The sequence below is a fragment of the Microtus oregoni genome, unplaced genomic scaffold (assembly GCF_018167655.1).
Source record: "Microtus oregoni isolate MIOR12 unplaced genomic scaffold, Mior012 000016F_ref0000370, whole genome shotgun sequence".
Taxonomy (NCBI): Eukaryota; Metazoa; Chordata; class Mammalia; order Rodentia; family Cricetidae; genus Microtus; species Microtus oregoni.
Genome location: NW_024543075.1, coordinates 23,772,548 through 23,790,881, shown reverse-complemented (window position 1 = coordinate 23,790,881; position 18,334 = coordinate 23,772,548). Strand labels below are relative to the sequence as shown.

At 45.5% G+C, this 18,334-nt stretch overlaps 1 protein-coding gene across 1 annotated transcript in view; it reads left to right on the top strand.

The window, feature by feature from the left end:
- Positions 1–208: 208 nt before the first annotated feature.
- The window catches only part of Otoa (otoancorin), a 72,642-nt gene continuing 54,516 nt past the window's right edge, over positions 209–18,334 (top strand). The window contains exons 1-7 of the mRNA XM_041667004.1: positions 209–474; positions 566–596; positions 713–740; positions 2,209–2,296; positions 5,116–5,247; positions 7,977–8,212; positions 15,989–16,092. Of these exons, the coding sequence (XP_041522938.1) occupies positions 394–474; positions 566–596; positions 713–740; positions 2,209–2,296; positions 5,116–5,247; positions 7,977–8,212; positions 15,989–16,092 (700 nt within the window). The 5' untranslated portion in view covers positions 209–393. The remainder of the gene's footprint in view (positions 475–565; positions 597–712; positions 741–2,208; positions 2,297–5,115; positions 5,248–7,976; positions 8,213–15,988; positions 16,093–18,334) is intronic.

Genomic DNA, 18,334 nt, shown 5'->3' with positions numbered 1-18,334 from the left:
CGATGGTAGAATAATGCTCCATTGTGTGTATACCCCACCTTTCCCATCAGTATTTTGACGATAGGTTTCTAGACTGGCTCCATATCCTGGTAATTGTGAAACATTGCATCACCGAGAACAGATGGGCAGGCATTTCTGTGGTGTGTACCTTAGCTGCCTCCATGTGACACAGAGTGGCTCAGACAGTAGTTCTGCTTAGGTTTGTGGGACACCTCTTTCCTGATCTCCACAGTGGCTAGACAAACTGACACTCCCAGTGATGCTGTGTGAAGGTTCTCAGTGGGGGCCGTGAGCCAAGGTTTTCTCACACCGAGCATAGTTATCCTAGTGATTACAACTCCTGGAAAACCTGAGCGGCTTTTGTTGGGCTCCCGTGGTGGCTGCCTTTGCCGTATGAAGGTCACCCAGTTCAGCTCTCCTCACGGGCCCGATGGCTTTCTTACAGATTTACACCCATTGTTGCAGAAAATGGCGGTGAGTGTTCCATTTTTATTTTAATCAAAATCTCCTCTACTGGTGCTGTCGATTTGAATGTTTTACTTGATTTGCTCTCTTTGCCTTTTAGGAAGAAATAATAGAGGGAAACTATCTGAATGGTAATGTCCCCGGTCTGTCCCATGTGTACCTTCTGAGACCTTCAAACAGAATATGGCTGTGGTGTCGGGGGAACGAGTCCACTCATAGCTGTCTCTTCATTTTGTCCCCACTGTAGCGTTTCTGGACCTTATACAGTTTGGAAGGTAATCTGCCTCCTAGGGGTTGCAAGGGATGGCGTTTCCCCCCTAATAGCTCTCACATGGAGTTTCTTACTTGAGAAAAGTAGTATATGAGCTTCCACCAATGTAGTGTTTGAGTTGATTTGTCCCCAAACCCTATTCCTCCATTGTTGTATCTTAAGACCGAGATGTCTGAAGCGCTTCTGAGGAGGCCACATTCTCCCCAGTGCTGGGGAAGAGAAACACGTCTGTGTTTACTCTACTCCTCAGACTGGGGCCGGAGAGTGGAGGCCATACAGCTAGGGAGTGGCAGAGCTGGGGTGTGACCCTGGCACCTAGCTCCAGGGCCTGCTGCCACCTCTGCTCTGTGATGCCCAGGCCCGTGTGAGAGGCTGGAGAGATGGGATGATGTGGCAATGTTGCTGAGAGACCGTTTTTCAGCATTAAATCCTAATATGCATTCCATAAAGAAGAGGAAATGGGGGCCTCGGGCCCCTGGCAGGGACAGCCAATCACATTAAGATGAGAGGCCCCTGTAAACATCCCTCTTCCCGTGAGAACTCCAATGGGGGTTTTAGATGTTTCCTTTCAGGTTGTAATTTTATTTATTTACGTATATGTTCATCCATCCAACTATTTATCCAAACAAAAAAGAGATTAGAAAAAAGCTGTCGTGGCTGGGGAGATGACAGAGGCTATAAAGCATGCGCCTCACATGACCTGAGTTTGACCTCCAGAGCCTGCATGAAAGTTTTCAGCATGGCGGCACATGTTTGGAGTCCCTCTGCCAGGGCAATACAGACAGGAAATTCCTAGGATCTGCTGGTCAGGCCGTCTAACTGAATCAGTGAACTCCTGGCCAATGAGAGAACTGTCTCAATGAGACTTGAGGTTATCTTCAGGCATCTACACACATGCAAACACACACTTACACATGTAAACACACACACATCTGTATACACACATATGCACATATAGCTGTATGTACACACCCATACATGTGTATAAATAGACATGCACACCTTTATACACATGCAATACACCCATACACCTGCAGACAAACACACATACACACATATCCCTGTATATACAGATATACACACCTGTATACACACACATACCTACCTTTATACACACACATATACCCATACACCTGTATACAAACATACATACACACATATATTTGTATAGACACAAATTCACACATATCCCTGTATACAAACACACACCTGTATATGCACACATATACTCCCTTGTACACTTGTATACACACACATACACACACCTGTGTGTATATATATCTGTACGCACACTCATGAACACACCTCCTCCCACTGTGCCAGGTGAAGGTCACTCTACTTCTCAACATTAAGTTCCTAGCATCGCTGGCCCATTTCCCTCCTCTCCTCTGAGCCTCAGGGCACACAGCCAGGACAGGATTGTTTTCAGGGGACCTGGTTATTGACTTTCTCCCATCTTTCTTTGCTTGCAGGTCCCACGTGTGGACTGTAGACCTGTCCCAAAGAGTCCTTGCCTATCTGAACTCACGGGATGTGGTCTTTACCATCCCCAGCCTGCAGGTGCGCATGTGAGACCTGTTCCTACATTCTTCTATCGGTCATCTCTTGGTGCAAACCAGCTGTGCACCGAGTGGAAACTGGAGGGGATTTACTGATGAAAGAACATCAGGAGTGTATCAGACACTTTTCTATCATTGTAACACAGTATCCAAGACCAGGTGCTGCTACTGTAACAAAATCCCAAGACAGCAAAGAGGTTTAGAATGAAGGGATGAATCAGAGTTGAGAGTGCTTGTTGCTCAATCATGAGGACAAGATTTCAGATCCCAGCACCCATGCTGGTGGCTCCCACATACCTGCAACTCTATAGCCAAGGGATCTGCTGTCCTCCTCAGGTCTCTGTGGGCACCTCTACACACATGTGCACTTATGCTCACATAGTATGTATATATATATATTAATATATACATACATGAATAAAATATTTTTTTAAAAAAATAAGTGTAATTTACTTTATAGTTTTAGAGGCTAGCAATCCATCAGTATAGTGCTGGCTCCTGCACAGACATAGTTGAGTGTCTAAACTTGGTAGATGGCATTGCAGTGGTGGGCACAGCCTTGAGAGGGAAAGATCACATGGGGAGACAGGAATCTGGGGCAGGATTCATGGTCAAGCTCACGTTAATCTTCTTCTGAGGACTAACCAGTGTCTCATGGGAACTCTCTCAGTTTCTCCCAAGGCAGCATCCCATCCCCTCACACCAGGGTCCACCTCTTCGAGGTGGCATCCTCTCTTAATGCCACCTTCCTGGGAACTGAACCTCTGACGCCTGAGTCTTGGGAGATAAACCACATCCAATAGATCCACGGTTGTTGGTGACAGCCGTGGAAATTCGGCTAGAGCATCAGTAGGGCACAGTGGGGTGTCATGTCTGGTGGCTCAGGACGATACCGTGTGAGGCTGAGGATGAGTTAATACAGTGCCAACACCCCGTTACTCTGTTTAGCAATGAAGTCACATCATGGACTGATGAATAAAAGAACAGCTCCGTTCTTTGTTATTTCCAGCTTTACCTTATGTTTTAATAAAAACAGAAATATCAACAGACATTCACAGCAGAATTACACCCAGAGGGCAGCCTGCTGGATATTTGCTCCTCCAGCTGGAGGGACTGTTGGGCCCATATTGCACCTGTCTTCATCACTCCTGGCAGTGTAATTAGCAGTAAGGAGTAACCCCTTCCTCTCTGGCAGTAAGGTTTCCCATACTGGTAGATCTATTACTGCTACACACACATCTTCAGTCAGGTTCTTGACACCCTTGGCAGGCCGGCATAGCCGTAGGCACTGAGAACGAGGCGGAGAACTAGACATTACTCCCACCATCCTGAAGTAGGGACAGACATCAAGTCAATGAAAACTCATCATGAGTGAAAAAGAAAAGATGGTGGACAGACACTACTGAGCACTTCTGTGCTAGGTACCCCCGAGAATGCTGTAGACATCTAATTCTTCCAACACCCTGCATGGGTCTATCTATCATGGTCCTGTTTTCCAAATGTGAATTCTGAGGCCCAGATGTAGGATTGCCAACTCGGCAAATGTAAACATAGGATGTCCGTGAACTAGAGGAGTAGCTCAGCTGACAGAGCTCTTGCTTAGCGTGCAGAAAGCCCCAGGTCTGATCCCCAGCACTGCAGGAAAAGGGCATGATTGACACACACTTACAATCCCAGTACTTGGGAGGTGGAGGCAGAAGAATCACAAGTTCAGAATGATCCGTGGTTGCACAGTGAGCTTGAAACCAACCTGGGACTATATGAGACCCCTCTCAAAAGACAAAGCACAGCACACAAATATACTATAACTAAGCTGAAGTTCAGATAAGTGTGAGCCTGGAGATTTGCAGATGTGTTATCTGTCTTTGTACCCAGGATTTGCCCACAAGCATGGTCTCACACTGCCTTCCTAGAGAATATTAGTGTGAGGAATATTTAAGAAACTGAGGCTGGGCATACAACTGTAACGTCAGCATCTGAGAAGCTGACACAAGAGGAGTGTGGATTTAGGGTCAGGCTGGACTACATAGTGAGATGCTCACTCCCCAAACTGAACAGCAGCAGCAAGTCCAAAAGTTCCTAATGAAAGAAAGAAAGAAAGAAAGAAGGAAGGAAGGAAGGAAAGAAAGAAAGAAAGAAAGAAAGAAAGAAAGAAAGAAAGAAACGAGTCCCCAAATAGCAGAGGAAAGGTTCTCAGGGGAGGCCAGTGGCCTGATAAGGACTTCAGACACGTTTACTCCTTCTGCCTAGGTTTTCTCCTTGGGCGCTAGGGTTTGCGTGGTAAGACCCTAAGGGCACACCTGGCCGCGGTGGCACTCACCTTTAATCCCAGCACTCTGGAAGTAGACTCAGGCGGATCTCTGTGAGTTTGAGGCTAGTCTGGTCCACAAAGTGAGTTCCAGGACAGCCAGGGCTACACAGAGAAACCCTGACTCAAGAAAACAAAACAAAGCAAAACAAACAAAAAGGGAAAAAGAAAAATGAGACCAGGGACACATAGCTCCTCATCAGAGGCCCACTGCCCGGGCAGGGACCAGGCAGGCAGCAGAATAGGGATGTCAGGCTGGTCACCTGAAGAGGGAAGCATGCCCAGCCTCTTTCATCCTCCGTATTTCCTAAATGGAGTTGGAAATCTGGATTTTGTAAGGAATCCCCCGACTTTACAGTCTTTGCAACCACGAAAGCCCCCACATGCAGGCTGCCTGCCGGCTGGTGGGCTCTGCAAAGTGTCAAGGGGAACCCACTGGCTGCTGGCCATGGTGCTGACCTACTGTCCTGGCTTCTGTCCTCACTGACTGAATCTCTCCCATCCATGCTCAGGCAGTCATGGAAACCCACCTGGAGCAGTATTTGTACCAGCCCCAGAAGCTTCTGGAAGACCTGAGGGACGCTGATGCCGAGCAGTTCCGTACTGCCATGAAATGCCTTTTGGAAGACAAGTGGGTCCACCTGGTGAGGCGTGCTTGGCATCTCGTGAGGAGGGGCCGGGCAGTTGGTATTTGCTGGGACTACCCAGGCTTTGGTCATTCTTGACGCCGTTCTCTCTTCACTACCACCCACACTTGGGACTTTAGAACCTGGCTTTTCTTCTCCAGTTTCTCCAACTTACATTTTTTTTTTTAACTTTTCTGGGCACTAAGTGTACTGAGGGCCTTCTAATAGTTTGAGTTGGTAAGAGTCTGAGGGTGATTGCTGTGTCCAGTGGGTGTAGAAAGAACTGCCTCTGTCCCTAAGGCTACAGTACAGGGTGAAGACAAGCAGCAGCTCACACTGACTACAAAACAAGATTAATGACATGAGCGGCACAGACAGCAAGATCCCCAAACTCCAGAATGCCCTGAGGCTCCAGAGCTGAGGGCTGGTACCCATTTATTAGTGAGAGTTGGGTGTGGATCACTGTTCCAAAATGGGGCTGAATCCTTGCTTAGCCCCAATTTCCTCAGATGAACTCAGGATGGAAAGATTATTCTTTTTTTTTTTTTAAAAAAAAGACTAGTTTATTTTTCTTTTAATGTGTGTGAGAGTTTTGTCTGTCTGTCTGTGTATATGTGCACCATGTGTCTGTCTGGTACCCATGGAGGTCAGAAGAGGGCATTGGATTCACTGGATGGTCTGGTAGATGTAAGTTACCCTATGTGGGTGCTGGGAATTAAACCAAGTTCCTCTGCAAGACAGACACACTCTTCACTGCTCTTCACTGCTGAGATGTCTCAGCTCTAAAATGTTAAGATTCTTCTTAGTTTTAATTCACAAGGCTTTTTAAGAGGATTTGAACATTTTAATGATTATATACTTTTTATTTAATTATTTTGGTAGTGTTAGTGATCAAAACTAGGACCTCATGAGTGTTGGGAAATCTATATCCCTAACTCCTAATCTGTTCCTACTTTAATATTAGTTATTAAAACATAATAGCCACTAGCTTGCTATGGATAGATTTCATTTTGAAATTAACTTCAGTTTTTAAAATAGCGTCAACTCAAAATCTTTTAAAAATTATATTGTTTAATGGTTATTGAGGCTTTTCTGTTTACGAGATGTTTTTGTAAGGTAATGACCAGCAAGGGACCAGTGACTAAAAATATTTGTAGGGCATACACCCCCAGTCACAGTTAATTAACTCTGCTATTAGGTATGGGTATATGTTAATAAAACTTTATTCATACACACACACACACACACACACACACACACACACACACACACACGCAATGGGTCAGTTTTGGCCCATCAGACAGCTAGCCATCTGTCAATGTTTTAAGGGTATAATATGCATGGATTGATTTAATCTCCTTCACAACATTAAATAAGTTAAGAAAGATTTTGCCATTTAAAGCCAGGCTTGCTGGCTCATGCCTGCAATCCTTGAAGTCAGGAGGCTGAGGTAGGAAGAGATTTTGACATCATTCTGGACTGCCTAGGAAGTTCCAGTCCAGACTGGACTACAGAGTGAAGCTCTATGTATGCTCACACACACGCATGCATGCACACACATGAAAAAGTGCTGAAGGTTTAGCATAGTTGTCGAGTGCTGGCCCAGGATGAACAACATCCTGAATTCCATACATGGCGCCTGAAATCAAAGTTAAAAAAAATAAGAAGTAATCTTGCATTTTAATATTCAGGTGAGGAAACAGAATCTTGAAGTGTAACCTCTAGTGACACTTCTTAGAAAGATTGATTCTGAGGTTGGAAAATGGGTTCCTGCCTGAGGAAGCCGTGGGCCTATTTCAGAGTGATGTTTTAAAATTCTATGTAACAAAAATACAGAAGATTGCAAAGGCAGTCGATTATCTTGAAGAACACATACGGAAAGGCCCAGTACAAACAGAGGTAAATTGTGTGTTTCTTTAACACATTGAGGACTAGAACTCAGCAGCAGGTCTAGTGACTCCAGGAACTCTCAAAAAGTGTTGACGGTAAAGGTCTCAAGATGTCTGCGGTAGCTGTAATGCATTGTGGAAGTGCAAATGACTCCCTTGGTGACAAGGATCCTGCTCCCACTGTGGAGCCTGGACCCTACGGTCACCCCAGAGGAAGCCCCAAGTCACTTCTGTGCTAATGGAGAGAAGATGTGGCGTTACTGCCGTCCACCCAGAGGACGGAAGAGCAGGTGAAAGACTCACCTTTGACCCAAAGGGGATGGAAGTTTCCAGACAACAGCACGATGTGAAACTGTCATCCTGAATTTCTTCATGCTGCAGTATGTGAGCCTCTTCCAGGGCTGTTGAGTCAGGAGGCAGCTCTCGTGTGACTATGATGGGTTGAATATGGAAAGTGCCTCATAAGCCCATGGTCCCCAGCTGGTGGGACTGTTTTGGGAGATGGAGCCTAATTGCAGGAAGTAGGTCATGGGGGACAAGTTTAGAAGACTATAAACTGTCCCTCCATTTCCTTGTTTCTCCTGCCAAAAATGTAGGGAATAACCCCATCTACAAGATCCCACCCTCATCATGAGACCAAGTGACCCTGCATCAATCCCTCTGAAACCAGGAGACCAGATAAACATTTCTTCCTTCAAAACCCCATCTACAAGATCCCACCCCCGTCATAGGACCAAGTGACCCTGCATCAATCCCTCTGAAACCAGGAGACCAGATAAACATTTCTTCCTTCAGGTTGTCTTCCCATGTACTTTAGCCACAAAGATGCAGAGACTCTAATTTCTCTCCTTCCTCCAGGACCTGAAGGACACTGTCATTAACTCGGGAGACATTTGGGAAACAGCTCTTCAGAGCCCTGGGGTAAACCGCAGCCTGTTTGTCATCACACTGGAACGCTGTTTCCAGGTGCTGAACCCCTTGGAGTGTGTGGAAGTCCTGGGCCGGGTGCTCAGAGGGTCCCTGGGCAGCTTTCTGCAGCCTGATGTCATCGAGCGGCTACCCCAGGACCTGCGTGAGGATGCCTTTAAGAACCTGTGAGTCTTTCCCTCTGAACTCTCAGTTCTGTGTGCTGCTCAGGGGTTGCTGTGCTGACCCAAGGAGGTTAGTACCCAGCGAGGGAGATGGTGGTGGGCATGAATAGACACATCTTTGGAAGCAGAGCGAGAGATGCTTTTTATTAAAACTCTCTCAATTGTAGTGTCTGGGAACTATTCTCCTGGTTTTGTCACATCTATCTACCTCCCGCCCTGTGATTTGTTCCATGATTTTCTTTATAAGTCTTCATCCTTTCCATCTAAAAAAATGTTTGTTTTAGGGCCTGGGGAATGGTTCGGTGGTAGAGCATTTGCTGTGTAAGTATGTAGACCAGAGTCCATGTAAATGGTGTAAGCATGGATACCCAGAGTCCATGTAAGTGGTAGGTGGATGTGGCAGCCTGCCTGTAACTCCAGCCTGGGAGGACAAAGACAAGGGATCCCCCAGAGTAAGCCAGCTAGGGAGACTAGCCATATTGATGAACTCTGGGCTTGATTGGGAGACTCTGCCTCAACAAATAAGGTGCAAAAGCAAGCAATGAAGACTCCCAACATCAAATTTTCACCTCCATAGGCATGGGCACACACATGTACCCACACACAGACACACAGACAAGTGCACCACATACGGATACATGGAAAAGAAAAAAAAATTAAGGTAAATTTGGCTTTGTTTCCATAAATGAAAAGCTAATATTTTTATTTTAAGTAAAAATAGTCTTAAAATACACTGAAAAACAGTGCCACTATACCTTAACTACCTATGCTGCTCTCCCGAGTATCTTGGTCAGCTATGGGATGGACATTTTGGACAAAAGACACTTATTTCTAGTGGCTGAGATGTTCAAGATCAAATCTTGTTCATGTCAGATCTAGTGTCTTTCTACCTTCTGGTTCATAGGTATCATCTTGCTGTGTCCTCTGCTGGCAGAGGGTTGTAAGAGCCCTCTGGAGTCTCTTAGACAAGGGCACTGATCCTATTCATGAGGGCTCCATCTCCTGACCCTGAGGTGACTGAACCCAGGGGATTTGCCCCAGGTCTTCTCTCTTTATTACACTCTTTCCTGCTCTCCTTTTCTCTTCTTTATGGACAAGGAAATTGAAGGGCAGAGAGACTAAATGACTCATCCTCAGCCACTAGCATTCCATAGGGAAAAGTAAGAAGCAGCATTTTTGCAGTGGGAAAGTTTTCCCTTAAATGAGGCTTACCACTTTGTATGTGGAGAGTTGTACTCACGGTGCTGATGTGGAGAGTTGTACTCATGGTGTTGATGTGGAGAGTTGTACTCACGGTGCTGATATGGAGAACTGTACTCATGGTGCTGATATGGAGAGTTGTACTCACGGTGCTGATATGGAGAACTGTACTCATGGTGCTGATGTGGAGAGTTGTACTCACGGTGCTGATATGGAGAACTGTACTCATGGTGCTGATATGGAGAGTTGTACTCACGGTGTTGATGTGGAGAGTTGTACTCACGGTGTTGATGTGGAGAGTTGTACTCACGGTGCTGATATGGAGAACTGTACTCACGGTGTTGATATGGAGAGTTGTACTCACGGTGCTGATATGGAGAACTGTACTCATGGTGCTGATATGGAGAGTTGTACTCACGGTGCTGATATGGAGAACTGTACTCATGGTGCTGATGTGGAGAGTTGTACTCACGGTGCTGATATGGAGAACTGTACTCACGGTGCTGATGTGGAGAGTTGTGCTCACGGTATTGATGTGGAGAGTTGTGCTCACGGTGTTGATGTGGAGAGTTGTACTCACGGTGTTGATGTGGAGAGTTGTACTCACGGTGTTGATGTGGAGAGTTGTACTCACGGTGTTGATATGGAGAGTTGTACTCACGGTGCTGATGTGGAGAGTTGTACTCACGGTGTTGATGTGGAGAGTTGTACTCACGGTGTTGATGTGGAGAGTTGTACTCACGGTGCTGATGTGGAGAGTTGTACTCACGGTGTTGATGTGGAGAGTTGTACTCACGGTGTTGATGTGGAGAGTTGTACTCACGGTGCTGATATGGAGAGTTGTACTCATGGTGCTGATATGGAGAACTGTACTCACGGTGCTGATATGGAGAACTGTACTCACGGTGCTGATATGGAGAGTTGTACTCATGGTGCTGATGTGGAGAGTTGTACTCACGGTGCTGATATGGAGAACTGTACTCATGGTGCTGATGTGGAGAGTTGTACTCACGGTGCTGATATGGAGAACTGTACTCACGGTGCTGATATGGAGAACTGTACTCACGGTGCTGATATGGAGAGTTGTACTCATGGTGCTGATGTGGAGAGTTGTACTCATGGTGCTGATGTGGAGAGTTGTACTCACGGTGCTGATATGGAGAACTGTACTCATGGTGCTGATGTGGAGAGTTGTACTCACGGTGTTGATATGGAGAGTTGTACTCATGGTGCTGATATGGAGAGTTGTGCTCAAGGTGCTGATATGGAGAGTTGTACTCATGGTGCTGATGTGGAGAGTTGTACTCATGGTGCTGATATGGAGAACTGTACTCACGGTGCTGATATGGAGAACTGTACTCACGGTGCTGATATGGAGAGTTGTACTCATGGTGCTGATGTGGAGAGTTGTACTCACGGTGCTGATATGGAGAACTGTACTCATGGTGCTGATGTGGAGAGTTGTACTCACGGTGCTGATATGGAGAACTGTACTCACGGTGCTGATATGGAGAACTGTACTCACGGTGCTGATATGGAGAGTTGTACTCATGGTGCTGATGTGGAGAGTTGTACTCATGGTGCTGATGTGGAGAGTTGTACTCACGGTGCTGATATGGAGAACTGTACTCATGGTGCTGATGTGGAGAGTTGTACTCACGGTGTTGATATGGAGAGTTGTACTCATGGTGCTGATATGGAGAGTTGTGCTCAAGGTGCTGATATGGAGAGTTGTACTCATGGTGCTGATGTGGAGAGTTGTACTCATGGTGCTGATGTGGAGAGTTGTACTCACGGTGTTGATATGGAGAGTTGTACTCATGGTGCTGATATGGAGAGTTGTGCTCAAGGTGCTGATATGGAGAGTTGTACTCATGGTGCTGATGTGGAGAGTTGTACTCATGGTGCTGATATGGAGAACTGTACTCACGGTGCTGATATGGAGAACTGTACTCACGGTGCTGATATGGAGAGTTGTACTCATGGTGCTGATGTGGAGAGTTGTACTCACGGTGCTGATATGGAGAACTGTACTCATGGTGCTGATGTGGAGAGTTGTACTCACGGTGCTGATATGGAGAACTGTACTCATGGTGCTGATGTGGAGAGTTGTACTCACGGTATTGATGTGGAGAGTTGTACTCACGGTGTTGATATGGAGAGTTGTACTCATGGTGCTGATATGGAGAGTTGTGCTCAAGGTGCTGATATGGAGAGTTGTACTCATGGTGCTGATGTGGAGAGTTGTACTCATGGTGCTGATATGGAGAACTGTACTCACGGTGCTGATATGGAGAACTGTACTCACGGTGCTGATATGGAGAGTTGTACTCATGGTGCTGATGTGGAGAGTTGTACTCACGGTGCTGATATGGAGAACTGTACTCATGGTGCTGATGTGGAGAGTTGTACTCACGGTGCTGATATGGAGAACTGTACTCACGGTGCTGATATGGAGAACTGTACTCACGGTGCTGATATGGAGAGTTGTACTCATGGTGCTGATGTGGAGAGTTGTACTCATGGTGCTGATGTGGAGAGTTGTACTCACGGTGCTGATATGGAGAACTGTACTCATGGTGCTGATGTGGAGAGTTGTACTCACGGTGTTGATATGGAGAGTTGTACTCATGGTGCTGATATGGAGAGTTGTGCTCAAGGTGCTGATATGGAGAGTTGTACTCATGGTGCTGATGTGGAGAGTTGTACTCATGGTGCTGATGTGGAGAGTTGTACTCACGGTGTTGATATGGAGAGTTGTACTCATGGTGCTGATATGGAGAGTTGTGCTCAAGGTGCTGATATGGAGAGTTGTACTCATGGTGCTGATGTGGAGAGTTGTACTCATGGTGCTGATATGGAGAACTGTACTCACGGTGCTGATATGGAGAACTGTACTCACGGTGCTGATATGGAGAGTTGTACTCATGGTGCTGATGTGGAGAGTTGTACTCACGGTGCTGATATGGAGAACTGTACTCATGGTGCTGATGTGGAGAGTTGTACTCACGGTGCTGATATGGAGAACTGTACTCATGGTGCTGATGTGGAGAGTTGTACTCACGGTATTGATGTGGAGAGTTGTACTCACGGTGTTGATATGGAGAGTTGTGCTCAAGGTGCTGATATGGAGAGTTGTGCTCAAGGTGCTGATATGGAGAGTTGTACTCACGGTGCTGATATGGAGAACTGTACTCATGGTGCTGATGTGGAGAGTTGTACTCACGGTGCTGATATGGAGAACTGTACTCACGGTGCTGATATGGAGAACTGTACTCACGGTGCTGATATGGAGAGTTGTACTCATGGTGCTGATGTGGAGAGTTGTACTCATGGTGCTGATGTGGAGAGTTGTACTCATGGTGCTGATGTGGAGAGTTGTACTCACGGTGCTGATATGGAGAGTTGTACTCATGGTGCTGATGTGGAGAGTTGTACTCATGGTGCTGATGTGGAGAGTTGTACTCACGGTGCTGATATGGAGAGTTGTACTCATGGTGCTGATGTGGAGAGTTGTACTCATGGTGCTGATGTGGAGAGTTGTACTCACGGTGCTGATATGGAGAACTGTACTCATGGTGCTGATGTGGAGAGTTGTACTCACGGTGTTGATATGGAGAGTTGTACTCATGGTGCTGATATGGAGAGTTGTGCTCAAGGTGTTGATATGGAGAGTTGTACTCATGGTGCTGATGTGGAGAGTTGTACTCACGGTGCTGATATGGAGAGTTGTACTCATGGTGCTGATATGGAGAACTGTACTCACGGTGCTGATATGGAGAGTTGTACTCATGGTGCTGATATGGAGAGTTGTACTCATGGTGCTGATATGGAGAGTTGTGCTCAAGGTGTTGATATGGAGAGTTGTACTCATGGTGCTGATGTGGAGAGTTGTACTCACGGTGCTGATATGGAGAGTTGTACTCATGGTGCTGATGTGGAGAGTTGTACTCATGGTGCTGATGTGGAGAGTTGTACTCACAGTGCTGATATGGAGAACTGTACTCATGGTGCTGATATGGAGAACTGTACTCATAGCGTAGCTGTGGGACTTGTACTCAATGTGTGGGTATGATGGGAGGAAGGCTCTCAGGACACAGAGGTTTGGAAGGTTTTTAGAATGAGCATGAAGGATGGGCAGAGAGGCTAAGAAATGGGAAGCACTATTTGTACCAATCAGGACCTCTGGCTTGGGTGAGAAGGTGATGATGGTGACTGGAGCCATGGGGGTGATAGAGCAGTGGCAAATCAGACTGTAGTGGTTTAGAAAGTGACAAGGCCACTTCACACCAGCAGGAGGTTATTTGTCAAAATACCAGATATTGACAAGTATTGAAGGCAATAAGAGAAATCAGAGATGAGCTGTGGTGATGGTGGGGATACACAGTGAGGCAGTTGCTGCAGAGACAACTGGTGGTTCCTTAAGAGGCTAAACAGGAGGATGGTCTCTCTCTCTCTCTCTCTCTCTCTCTCTCTCTCTCTCTCTCTGTGTGTGTGTGTGTGTGTGTGTATACTCAGCTCACTGGTAGAGCATGCGCATCACATGTGTGAGGTCTCAGGTTCAATTCCAAGCACCAACAGAGGAAGAAGCAAAATAAAAGGTAAAAGCAATTTAAATGTTCATTGGCTGATTACTGGACAATCAAAATGTAGACTACCCAGATAATGAAATATTATTTACCCATAAAAAGAAATTAAAGCTTGATTCATGCTCCAGCATGTATCAGCCTTGAAAACATCATGCATGTGCAAGAAGCAAAACCCAGAAATAATGAGTGGCTGTCAGGGACCAGCTTTGACAAAAACACCTCTTGCCAGGGTAGGAGTGTGGGGATTTAGAAATATAAATAAAGAATATGAAGACACGTGAAAAAAAATGAAGCAGAAACCATAGAATAGTACTGGGAGGGAGTTCCAGTGAATACTGAAATTACCAACATTTAATTTTCCATACACTTTTATACCTCAATGCAAAAGGGGGAAGAAGGCAACAAAAGACTCCTTTAACATGATACAAAGGACAGCTTGAACAGTTAATTGCTTTAATATTTTGAGGCATCAAGTCATCAGCATTCTGTTGTTTAGGCAGTGAAGCCACTCTAGACCAAGTATCCTGAAGGAAACCACTTCCAGGTAACCTCATATTATAAAAGAAGGAATAGGAGTACACTTACATAACCTGACCCTCTGTCAGGGTGGAATGGGTCTACTTGTAGAGAACCAGGTAATCACATCCTGAGTCAGGATGTGAAACTACAATTGTCAACCATCTTGAGCAACCTCCAAACTCTCTGACTAACAGACATGGTGGCAATAGGCTCTCATTTTTGGGCCTCCACAAATGGTATGACTCCATTTATATGCAGTATCCAGAACAGACAAATCCATAGAGAGGAAGTGGATTAATGTTTTCTGGGGAGCCAGGGGTTGAGGGGTGACAGCTAAGGGGGTGGAGTTTCCTTGTAAGCTGCTGGAAATGTTAATGATGATGGGCTTTAGTGAATCAGATGCAATGAAGTTGACAACCAAGAAGACCCATCACACACCCACTCTCATACAATACCTGTGTAAAAATCAGAAGCTAAAGTCTTTGTATGCTGTGTTTGGAGCCCGATTTATTTTACATAATACAATATTTTTTAGTTCCATCCATTTTCTTGAACACTATCATGATTTCATTTTCTTGAGACACAATCTTATACAGCCCAGGCTGGTCTCAAATTTGCTGCATACTCAAGGCTGACCTTGAACTGATTCTGCTTTTGGAGGTGTTGGTGAATTATATACTTTAAGCAAGTGAATTATAGGGCATGTAAGTTTGGTGCAGAATATTTATTTAACTATGCAAAGATGTGTTGCATTTGTTTAGCTATGTAAAGATGTGTTGCATTATTGAATAATGCGAAGATATGTTATTGTTTTACCTTGTCTGCTTAAGGCACTTGAGTGTTCTAATATAAGCTGAATGGAGTGAGGAGGTATAGGAAGAACTTCCAGGCAGGGAGAGTAACTAGGAGGAGGAATTTGGGATAGAAGAAGAAAGAAAAGGAGATACCAGGGAAATGCCAAGGGCCAGCCAGATAAACATGGGGGAAACCAGAAAGTAGGACGTACAGAATGAAAGAAAGGTAAAACACACAGAGGCAAAACATAGATGAATAGAAATAGGTTAAATTAAGTTAAAAGAGCTAGTGGGACAAGTCTAAGCTAAGGCTGAGCTTTCATAATTAATAACAAGTCTCTGTGTCATTATTTGGGCACTGGTTGGTGACCCAAAGAAAATTCCAACTACATAAGTTATATCTAAAAAAAAAAGCTATATACACACAAAAGGAATTAAGAGCTAAGGAAGCAGAGACAAGATACATAGGCTGCTTTTTGCAAGGTGTTTAGCTGTGAAGGGGAAGAGTGAAAATGAGGAAAAGCAGTCAACATGTCAATGAGATTTGTGGAGGTTTCAGAGTGACAGCCCTGGGCACAGTGTTCTCATGGCTCCTTCAGTGTGGGCACCTGCTATTGTGTTGTTAGTGGGCATCCACCTGTGTGTTGTTAATGGATACCTGTGTCCCTTTGTCTTAGATCTGCAGTGTTCAAAGATGTCTACGACCAAACCTCAGCCCACACCCAGAGAGCTCTCTACTCCTGGATGACCGGAATCCTGAGGACGCCCTTCAACATCACTGGTGAGATCTGCTTGCCAGGGCGTGAGGGTTGGATGGAGTGACTTCTAGGGAAGCTCCACCCTCCAGACAGGTTATTTACCTCCAAAATCAGGGTTGATTTCATTGAGTTTGTGCTTTAAAATTTTTTTAAATTTATTTTTACTTTATGTGCAATTAATGTTTGCCTACATATATGTCTATGTGAAGGTGTCAAATCTTGGATTTACAGAGAGTTGTGAGCTGCTATGTGGGGTCTGGGAACTGAATGTGAGTCCTCTGGAAGGCCAGTCACTGCTCTTAACCATTGAGCCATCTCGCTAGCCCCCTACTTCTGTGATTTTTATCCCACCTTCCCTGCCACACTCCCAGAACCTAGGCCATGTAGCTGGTAGAGTAGAACCACATCCCATGGCATTAGCCTGCTGTTCAAACACTGAGGTGTCTGTCTTACGAGTGATCTCTCATCCCTGTTCTGTGGTGACATCTTCCGTGGGATTGCAAGTTTAAAACCCATGTGTAACATGTGTGCATTAGCCCAGTGTGATGGCGCACACTCGTAAGCCCAGCACTTGAGAGGCAGGTGGTCTTTTGTGAGTTCAAGGACATCTTAGTCTTAAGAGTGAGTTCCAGGACTACCAGGGCTACACAGAGAAACCCTGTCACAACCTTGTCCACCAAAAAAAGTACGCATTCAAGTGACATAAGATGGTTTTTGTTAGAAAAGTTTCTATTGGTTCTTGGCAACTGAAGCAGCGATTCCTTGGGGTGCATTTATTTGAGGGCTGTGCACTAAAACTTTTTTTATGCCCTAGAGTGGCCAAGTGGAGACAGAAACTAATGCAGAGCTTCAGGCTTTTCTTTTTTCTTTGTGTGTGTTTGTTTGTGTGCAGAGGTCAGAGGTCAGCCTCAACTGTTGCACCTTAGATGGTCAGCATCGCTGTTTGAGACAGGCTGTCTTACTGAGACCTGAGACTCGCCGTCTGGTCAGCAACCCCCATGGAGCTGTCTGTCTCCACTTCTCCAAACTGGAATTCCAAGCCTGTCTACCACAGCAGGCTTTTTGCTGTTGTTGTTTTCGTTGTTGTTGTTTTGAGATAGGGTCTCACTTTGTAGCTTTGACTGGCTTGGAACTCACAGACCTCACAGACCTCAAAGTCATGGAGATCTATATTTCTCTACCCCCCCCCCCCCAGTGCTGGGATTAAAGGCGTGTGCTACCATGCCTGGCCTGGTTTTATTTCCTTAATGGGTTCTGGGCGTTAAACTCCGGTCTTCTTGTTTGCTTGACAAGCGCTTTACTAATGTGTGATCAGGTGTGTCTGCGTTGAACGTGAGCAGACTTTACACTTGTCACTGCTCCCTGAACAATACAACTATTAGCATAACAGGATCATTGTGCTCAGGGTTATAAATGATCTGAGGATGATGTAAAGTGTCAGAGGAGATGTGTGTTGATCATGTGCAAACGCTAGCCCATTTATATTAGGGACCAGAACAGCTAAGGATTTAGGTACCGAGGGCGTCCTAGGCGCATGGTTCTGGGGCATTGTTTGGTGTACAGAGGGAGAAGAGAGGGAGAGAGAAAGAAAAGAGATGAGAGAAAAAGAAATGAGGGAAGGGCAGGGAAGGAGAAGAGAGGATTTTAGATACTGGTAGCTGTTATGAGGAAGATAAAGTGGATAAATGCCATAGGACGGGCGACCGATTCAGACTAGAACAGGGCTGGCAAAGGCCTTTCTACAGTGCTTTAACAGAAAAGGAAATAGGGCTGAAGAGATGGCTCAGGGGGTAAAGCGCCTAGGTAAACAGCAGCTGAGAATGGCAGCCTGTTTGGAATCACAGCCCACAGGAGGTGGAGGAGGAGCATCCTGGAGGAAGCTGGTGAGCTAGACTAGCCAAGTTGGTGAGTTCTGGGTTCAAGAGAGAGACCCTGACTAAAAAATCTTAAGGGAGGAAGTGATCAAGGACGACACCTACATTCAGCCTCTGGCCTTCACATGCATACACATGTGTCCACACTCATAGACACTCATACACACAGGTACATCATACACACATGCCCATCCTAAAATTAGCACATATTTTAGCCATTTGAGCATATAGAAGACACCGCAGGGTGAAAGCAGTCACAGCTGATGGATGAATGAGGCCCTGAATCCCAGTAAAACTCTGTATGGACAGTGGTGTTTAAATTAATATAATGTTCAAGTGTTACCAAACATTAGTGCTTTTTAATTTGCGTTTCAATCATATAAAAACTGTT